We start from the raw sequence: 10,031 nt of genomic DNA, 5'->3' as shown, positions 1-10,031 counted from the left end.
CCTCTCACTGTTGTGGCCTCTCCCATTGCGGAGCACAGGCTCCGGACGCGTAGGCTCAGCGGCCGTGGCTCACGGGCCCAGCCGCTCCGCGGCATGTGGGATCCTCCCAGACCGGGGCACGAACCCGTGTCCCCTGCATTGGCCGGCGGACTCTCAACCACTGCGCCACCAGGGAAGCCCAAGACACTAGTTCTTAATTCAGGCTGTCTGGGTTCAATTCCTATTCCACTTACTATCTGTAAGATCACAGGTAAATTACTTAAGGTTTCTGTGCCTCAGATTCATTTTGAGTAATATAGGAGTTATGAAAAGTTAAAAGTAACTTATTTTTTTAAAGAGGGAGTAGGGTGGAGGATTACTACAGTATCTGGTATATGATCAGTCCTCAGCAAATGTTAGGTATTATTATTATTAAACCATCTTATATAAAAGTAAACTAATTCCCCACATCCACTTCTGACTTACCTACCTTTGAAAAATGTAATGAAGTAAAATACACAAAGGTCAAATAATAGGAAGAAATAGAGAATAATAAAATGGTTGGATTTATTAGCAATATAGATTAAAAAGATGTTAAATTAATAGTAGTAATATACCAGGATTTACTCAAATATTCCAACATGTGAATCCCTTCTTTCTCCCTTTCACTCCCTTACTACCACCATGACTTTATTTTTAAACATAAAGATATAAAGTATAAAAGGAGAGAAAGTAATAACAGATGGTAAGAAAAGATATTCAATAAAAATGGAACTTCAAACTATAGTAGTTCTGATCATTTTTTGTTTTTGATGATTCTTCGACAATCCCACAGAGACAGACTTCAAAAAAAACAGATTAAAGTGCTATATATACTTAATTATACTGCAAAGTCTGAATTTTTAAAAATAAAATTATTCTAACAGAATATAAATTCATAATCGTACAAGATGGATATCTGAAACAAGATGAAATCATTTTTACTAGCATGAAATAACCCCAAACTACTTTTCTAAAAACTGTGCTATCACTATAACCCAAGGGAACATAACAAACTTAACAGAAATGGAAAGTTTTAGAAGAGATGATCATTTCAACAGTTTTACTGAGTGAGCTATTACTTTGAAATGAGAAACTGAAGTTTAAATTCTGTCATGAATCCCCTATGTCACAAGGGTAAAATTTTCTTGAAAATTCTGATAGAATACTATGACTACTGTGAAATGAACTATATTTTGATGAATAATGGCCAGAAAAACAAAAAACTAGCAAAAGCAAAAATACTATTAGAAAGAATTTAAGGATGGAATATCCCAAAATGTAAAATATGTACTAAAATAAAAGGTGCAAGTAGGAAGATACTAGAAACAACAATTAAAATATTAAAGGGAGAGATAAATCAGTTATTTATTGTGAAAGGTACTTGACTAAACAAATTATTATTAGGCAGTAATATACTTGAATTCCCATAATTAACAGAGTGCTAAGAAAAGAAACTTTAAAACGTTAATACAACCCAAACAAAAATGACTGATAAAAAATTAAGGTAGGGACTTCCTTAGTGGTGCAGTGGTTAAGAATCCACCTGCCAATGCAGGGGACATGGGTTTGAGCCCTGGTCTGAGAAGATTCCACATGCCACGGAGCAGCTAAGCCCGTGTGCCACAACTACTGAGCCTGCGCTCTGGAGCCTGCGAGCCACAACTACTGAGCCTGCGAGCCACAATTATTGAAGTCTGGTGCCTAGAGCCTGTGCTCTGCAACAAGAGAAGGCACCGCAGTGAGAAGCCTGTGCACTGCAACGAAGAGTAGACCCCACTCACTGCAACTAGAGAAAGCCCACGGGCAGCAACAAAGACCCAATGCAGCCAAAGCAAAAAATAAATAAATAAATAAATTTAATAAAAAAAAAAAATTAAGGTAACAATAGAAACTCAGCCAAGATCAAGATCAAGAGACTGAACATTCTCTTCTACATCTCTCAATTCTTAAGTTCCTCAGTCTGTTACCTGACCAACTGAATATGCTTATCACAAGTTTTCTGAACTGCTGTACAGACTGATGGAGCAAAGGCAGAGAAGAATATTCATAAATGTTATCCAGAGAGTTACTTTCAGACTTTAGTCTGCATAAGACTAACACCTAAGATATCTGCTTAGCCCAACCCCCTAATTCTAATTCATTAGCTCTAGGATGAATCCAAAGTCTACATTTCAACAAACACCCCAGGTGATCCTGATGCAAGGAATCTGTGGCCTCTAGAATACCATTTCCAAAGATGGTACCTCATGGTGCTCTATGGCCACAATAAAATGTTGTCTTGAAAAGAAGTGCTCTTTGATAAAATAAGTTAGGAAAAAGGATAAATAAGGAAAAGTAATCATTTTTCTAAACATTAGTATTTCTCAAAGCTTCAATATGCATTTGAATTCCCCCCAAAGAAAAAATAACCATACTATATTTCCTAAAATTACTGGGCATAGAATCCTTTCTCGTCTTTTACCTACCAACATCTACAAGAAGACTAAAACTTTAACACAAGAAAACTAGAGACAATAAGATGAGAGGAACTGGACTACATTAGAAAATTTTAAAGCTTCCTTGTAATTCTAGGCTGGAAAAGCAGACAGGTAAATTAGAAAAAAAAAAAAAACACCCCATTTATCTTAAGTAATACTAAACTATGGGCACATAAATATCACTATAATATGTACAAAATTCCCCTCTATATGATAACTCCAAAGTTAAAAAATGATAATACTGTTCCTAAGGATTTCTTTAAACAATAAAGAAACTATAAAAAATGTTTCATAAGAGGATAATTTTGTAGACATTAAGTTTTTCTCTAAGATTTTAAGAATAGCTTCAGATAGTAGCAACAAACAGTTATAGAAAATATTTTAGAAATAGAAACAAACAGGCTTATTTAAAGAAGGAAAATTCTCTCTAGTTCATCTGTAAACAAAATATATTTGTGAAGTCTAAAAAATGTTTTAAACTAGTAGAAATTATAGATTAAACTATTTCAAGTTGATCAATTTAGAGCACTCAAAATTAACTACTTCAATTATCTAAAAGATAAAAATTCCCAGATTTGCCTCTTTGATTTCAAATGAGTCCATAACACAAAACTGAACGAAATAATCTAAGTGATTTCTCTTAAACAAAATCTTTTAAGTGATTATATTGTAATACAGACTACAGATTAAAAAAAAACTTTTGAGAAAACTGTTAGTTTAAGGAAAAAAAAAATTAAGACTCTCTAAAACCAAACAGATAAAACAAATGAATGATGATAACTAACCCTAAATACATTTTTACATCTCCCTCAGGGGAAGGCAGAGTTTTTAAATGTGCCTGCCTTGGCTCAAGGTAAGAAGGTGAAAAATGTCTCCCCTTAGAATTCATAACTGCAAGCCACCCCTCATGGGTTTGGAGTAGAAATTAACACTACTCATGTAATGGAAGAGACACACGTGCTAAACTTTTATTTAAAATGGTCTTAGGTTGGTAGAGCTCCCAGGCACCTGGTAATAACTCTGACCTCAAAGAATTTTCAATCAGAAATAGGCTAACAACGTGATAGAAAAGCTGAATAAGACTTGCACATACATATCCTAGAAGAGGAAATACAACTGATCAAAAATATACAAATACATGCTCTAAGTCATCTAAGTGTTGAGGGAAATGCAAAATAAAATGTCCATGTACTATTTTACATGTATCACACTGGAAAGCATTAAAACATTGGGCAAAACATGTTTGGGAGCAAAACTTATACCACTTATTCATTACTGGTATAAGTGTAAACTGGTTTGGAAAATACTGGAATTACCTAGCAAAACTGAAGATGCAGATATCCTATAACTAAGCAAATCCATGCCTTGCTATATACCCTAACTCCCTGTTACCGTGCTGCAAGAGACATTTAGAAAGATATTTAAAAATGAGTTGTTTACAAAAGTAAAAAGATGGAGACAACAAAGCTGCCAAACTATAGAACAAAAGATAAATTAATAATGATCTATTGTTTCAATAAAAAACTACAGATTAGTGAAAATAAATGAACTACAATTACACAGATCAGCATGTGTGAATCAAATCAAGATAATGTTGGTCAAAGTATCAAATAACAGGAAAAAAGTCTGACTCCATTTATATGAAGTTCAAACCCTGAAAAACTATGTATTATTTATGAATACATATATACATACATATCAATACGTATAAAAAAAGGAGTGAATGAGAAATACAAAGTTGAGAAACGTGGTGACCTCTGAGGGATTCAAAGGTGACTTCAAAGGCTTTGGTAATATTCTATTTTTGAAGTGGGTTTGTGAACACAATGGGCCTTCATTATTATTATGCTTTATGTTGAACATAAAAACTGTACATTCTCATGTATGATTGGTATGTTTCATAATATAAAATAAACTTTTAAGAATAACCAATAGCAATATACATGTTCCTTTCATTGGCTACTGAGTATATGTTTACCCTTTGTTTTTCTCACCCCTTAAATTTTGACCTCAGAATTTTGTAATGGTTATGATAACTAGGGAATAAATTACCGTGTTTCTTATTGGAATCTTCTTGGGTTCTGGAGGCATATCCTGTGGAACAAATTTCACTGGTTCCTTAATCTGCCTCCTTGATCGTTTGGTCCCATCTGGTAAGGTTTCCATGGCCATGTCTGCTTCCATGTCACTGCTCCCTGCCTGGTCACATTCTGAACACTGCCTACATAAAGAAAAAAATATAAGTTCATACATTTATTTTTACCTTCCAGCATTAGCTATGTTTTCTATAAATACAAAATTCAGGTATATGTTTAGAATACATGAAAATATACACAGGAACATGTGACCATAGGGTATACAACGATTATACATACAGAAAAGCACATACATTCCTGTAAGAGAAACAACAATAAGTATAATGCATCAAGCAATTCCATGTATCCCTAATAAGTATAATAAAAACACATGTAATACTGCCACATGTTTAAGTGAACCAACATAAGAGGCCCAGATAGTTTCCATTAGGAAATCATGATTTTTCCTCAAGTGACATACACTGTGACACCAGAAAATCAAAGTATTCATTGACCCTGACTCTACGTCTTGTCACAGCTATAATATCCTTGAATCTTAATTAATGGCAAGCTGTACTGAATATACCAACTAAGGAAGTTCTGTAAAAACAGACTCTAAGAAGTGCTGAACAAAAATAAATGGATAATTTTGGTTGGTGGCCTTTACTACGTATAAAAGAAAATATATAAATTTATTTATGAAAAGAATGTATTAAAGTAGCATTTTTAGGGCTTTCCTGGTGGTTAAGAATCTGCCTACCAATGCAGGGGACATGGGTTCATGCCCTGGTCCGGGAAGATCCCACATGCCACAGAGCAGCTAGGCCTGTGAGCTACAAATACTGAGCCTGCAAGCCACAGCTACCGAGCCCGTGTGCCACAACTACCAAAGCCCGCCCACCTCAAGCCCGTGCTCCACAACAAGAGAAGCCACCGCAATGAGAAGCCCGCGCACCACAACTAAGAGCAGCCCCCGCTCGCCGCAACTAGAGAAAGCCCGTGCACAATAACGAAGACCCAACGCAGCCAAAAATAAGTAAGTTAATTAACTTTAAAAAGTAGCGTTTTTAAAAATATGGGGGGAAGATGGCAGAATAGAAAGCAATAGGAATCTGAATCTCAACCTAGACAACAATTACATTAGCACAATCTGTCTGACTTATCTATTTTGGAACTCTGGAGTCTACTGAAAGCTTGCAACTTCCAGGGAAAGGCTGGCACAGGTAAATTACAGTTAATTTTGGTCCATTTCAGCTCTTAGTACAGTAGCAGCTACCTATCCCCCATCCTAAGCCACATGGCAGGCAGCTGTGCACATGTTCCTGCAGCAGCATGTCACAGCTTTTAGGAGCCAGGTTGGACAAAATGAACCCTGTCCTCCAAATACTGGGGATATGTGCTCTGATCACTGATTGCTGCTTCTCATCACATGATGGCAGACAAAGAGGTGGGTGACCCCTCCTATTATTGCAAACCCCACCCGTTGGTCCAAAGTGACTTCCAGGACTTAGCAGACTGGTACCTTTTACCCCCCACCTTCATTTTTCTTTTTCCCCTTTTGGGAACCAGACATTAAAGACTAGGACCTTCAAAAGAAAATACATATACGGGAAAAAATTTTAAATAACCACACTTGCCCAGGGAAAGGCTCAGAAAAGACATGAGAAAATCATAAGTTTACACTTCAGGCTGTTACCCTGCACAAAGACAGCACGCTACAATAAAAACAAACAAGCAAATAAATAACAAAACACAGCAAGCCCTGCGGATGGAAGAGAACCTCATTTCCAGGTAAATGGACATCTCATTTCCATTATTTCCATTGTTTCCCCTCTGTTTCTCATTTTGTAACTATAACCTTTGTCAGTACATTCTCCAACTTCTCATGCTCATTCTCACCCCCACCAAAAGTAATACATTTAGGTGACAAAGAAACTTGCTTTAGAGCACTCAGATAATAGAAATGTTATGCTCTGAAAACCACAAAACACTGAACAACTCAGAAAAATCTAAACAAAATGTAACTGCCAAAGCAGAAATTTATCTATTCCTATTTCAAGACACATGATACTTGCCACATGATACTTGCAGTACAAAAAGCCAACAGATGAAAACACTACCTGTAACTCTTTCAGCAATCTTTTAAACTCTAGAGTCCTCATCTTTTTTTTTTGGTTTTTTTGACATGGACCATTTCTACAGTCTTTATTGAATTTGTTACAATATTGTTTCTGGTTTGGTCTTTTGGGGGTTTTTCTGACATGGACCATTTCTAAAGTCTTTATTGAATTTGTTACAATACTGTTTTTGTTTTATGTTTTGGTTTTTTGGCCACAAGGCATGTGGGATCTTAGCTCCGTGACCAGGGATCGAACCCGCCCCTGCATTGGAAGGCGAAGTCTTAACCACTGGACCGCCAGGGAAGTCCCTATAGTTCTCATCTTATAAATAGCCTTTAAGATATGAAAAAGCATCTCTGCTACATTAACCGGTACACAAGAGCCTAAGAAATAAAAACTGAGGATAAAGCCATGGCCTGTCCAATTCCATGGAATTACATATATTGGGGGGAAAGTCATAATTAACCTTCATAATATCAAAACACATACCTGGTTTCTTTTAGTAATCCACTAAAAAATAAATTAATTAAAAAAATAGAAAAAAAATAATCCACTAAGCTGCTATTATCTATGAATTTAGCTAAACTCACCTTAATCCTGTATATTTTTACTTAATATATTCTATTAGGGAAGAGAATCTATAAAATCTATAATTCCTATGCATAGTACTAAAGATAACCTTATGTAATCAAAAAATTCCATTAATTAAAAATGGATTTTTAAGTATAAATAATGAAAATTCAGGTAAGGAATTTATGCCAAAGCACTACCTTCATACTGAAATACTAAGAGATTTTCCTCAATTTGCTGTACCTTCTTGATCCCCAGCACCCTACACTATAACTTATGTTCAGAATAATTACCTAAGGAGGTTTTAAAAATCTTAATTACTAAAGAAAAATAATTTTTATTGTATAATGCTAAAACAAGGAAGAATACTAATTTAATTTAAAGAAAATGTAATTTGCATAAGACAAAGAAAAAAGATTTTATGAATTTTTAAACATAATAAATCCAGTAACACTATTTCCCAAATATTATAAATAATTTATGATTTACTTTTTTTTCCTTTATAAATTACCTCTTTCGGTCTTCAAAGATTTCACACCATAGTTTTTTTTTTCTTATTTCTAAGCCTTTTCCCATGCTTTCCCCACTTTTTAGAGGAAAATCTTCAAAGGTGCCTACAGAAAACTACATCAGGGAAATACAAATCAAAACTACGAGATATCACCTCAAACCTGTTAGAATGACTGTCATAGGGATTACAAGTGCTGCTGAGGGTATGGAAAAAAGGGAAACCTCATGCACTGTTCAGAATGTAAACTGGTACAGCCACTCTGAAAAGCAGTGTGGAGATTCCTCAAAAAATTAAAAATGGAACTATCATATGAGCAATTCCACTTCTGGGTATTTATCCAAAGCAAATAAAATCACTATCTTGAAAAGATATCTGCACTCCCATGTTCACTACATCATTATTTACAATAGCCAAGGCATGGAAACAACCTGTGTCCATCAACAGATAAACGGATAAAGAAAATGTGGTCTATATATACAATAGAGTATTATTCAGCCATAAAAACGAAGAAAATCCTGGCATTTGCAACAACATGGATGGACTTTGAGGACAATATGTTAAATGAAATAAGTCCAAGGCAAATACTGTATAATCTCACTTATATGTGAAATATTAAAAACAAAAACAAAATGACAGAGAATGGACAGGTGGTTGCCAGAGGCAAGTGGAGGGGGTGGGCAAAACGGGTAATGGTGGTCAAAAGGGACAGACTTCCAGTTACAAAATAAATAAGTCCTGAGATGTAATGTACAGTATGGTGACTACAGTTAATAATACTACACTGTATGTTTGAAAGTTGCTAAAAAAGTAGATCTTAAAAGTTCTCATCACAAGAAAAAAAATGTGTTTGGTGATGGATGTCAACTAAACTTATTGTGGTAATTACTTCACAATATATCTATATCAGATCATTATGTTGTACACCTAAAACTAATAAAATGTTAAATGTCAATTATAGCTCAATTAAAAAAAAAGAGTTAATGGGAGAAAGGAAAGATAAATTATGAAGACAAACATGGGAAAAAACTACTTGCAAAATTCTTCATAGAAGGGTTTGTGCTACATATTTTCTTTTTGTCTTAAAAGAATAAATAAAAATATATTGAGATTAAAAGGATAAAAGAAAAAACAATTTTATGAATTTTTAAACATAATAAATCTAGTAACGCTCTATTTCCCAACTATTATAAATACTTTATGATTTACTTTTTTTTCCTTTACAAATTACCTCTTTCAGTCTTCAAAGATTTCACACGACAGTTTTTCATGGATGGAACTTGAGGACATTATGCTGAGTAATATTTTTTAAGTAACATTACTCAATTCTCTGTCAAGTAATACTCTTCATAATATTCTTTAAATAATTAGAAAACGCAAGACAAATTCTGATCAGATGGTTGGTGGAAACATAAGATTAGTACCCCAAAATTAAAATAAGTATTTACTATTTGAACTACTCTAACGAATCAAACCCTTACTATTCATTTATACCTTACCAGGCTTGTCTTAGAAAGAATATAAGGTAGTGTTCAAAATTATATGTTTTAAAAAACAAACCGTTCCCTATTCTCCACCAATAACTACTTCTGTAGTTTTAACCATCTCTTCTTTCCTGTCACATGTCTTAACTCAGTCCAGCATAGCGCTGTGAACTATTGTGGAATGGACCAAACAGAAAGCATCCAGATCTAGAACTAGTATCTTAAGGAAAGCAGTGCTGATACTGGAAGAAAGAGCTGGACAGAATAGTCCAGCTTAGACTGGACTATTTGCTTAGAATAGTTGACTGGACTATTGACTGGACTAGTTGCTTAGAATAGTCTATCAAGCAGAATATGGTATTTGAGAAGTAAAGCAACATACTGCATAGTAATTCTAGCTGGCAGCAAACATAAGGGGGATATAGCAGTAAGGGTGTTAACACAGGCTTGCATAGCATAAAGACAGCAAAAGCAGAAACTGGCGACATCAGAAATGTATACCAGTGGGCTCTGTAGAAATTTAAGCCCCAAACTAGGGCTTAGTCATGAAATAAGGATGCAGTAACAGGACCTCTTTCTCTAAGTAAAAGACTGAAAACTAGGGCTTCCCTGGTGGCACAGTGGTTGCGAGTCCGCCTGCTGATGCAGGGGATGCGGGTTCGTGCCCCGGTCCGGAAGGATCCCTACATGCCGTGGAGCGGCTGGGCCCGTGAGCCATGGCCGCTGAGCCTGTGCGTCCGGAGCCTGTGCTCCGCAATGGGAGAGGCCACCGCAAA

General features: G+C 35.3%; 1 protein-coding gene across 2 annotated transcripts in view; it reads right to left on the bottom strand.

Moving 5' to 3' along the window:
- The window catches only part of PHF14 (PHD finger protein 14), a 206,180-nt gene that overhangs the window by 130,191 nt on the left and 65,958 nt on the right, over positions 1-10,031 (bottom strand). For both annotated transcript variants that reach the window (XM_007463526.1, XM_007463525.1), the window contains one exon: positions 4,551-4,719. In XM_007463526.1, coding sequence (XP_007463588.1) covers positions 4,551-4,719 — 169 coding nt within the window. The remainder of the gene's footprint in view (positions 1-4,550; positions 4,720-10,031) is intronic.

The sequence above is a fragment of the Lipotes vexillifer genome, unplaced genomic scaffold (genome assembly GCF_000442215.2).
Source record: "Lipotes vexillifer unplaced genomic scaffold, Lipotes_vexillifer_v1.1 scaffold118, whole genome shotgun sequence".
Taxonomy (NCBI): domain Eukaryota; kingdom Metazoa; phylum Chordata; class Mammalia; order Artiodactyla; family Lipotidae; genus Lipotes; species Lipotes vexillifer.
Note: the sequence above shows the minus strand (reverse complement) of the source record. Positions and strands in the feature narration are given on the sequence as shown.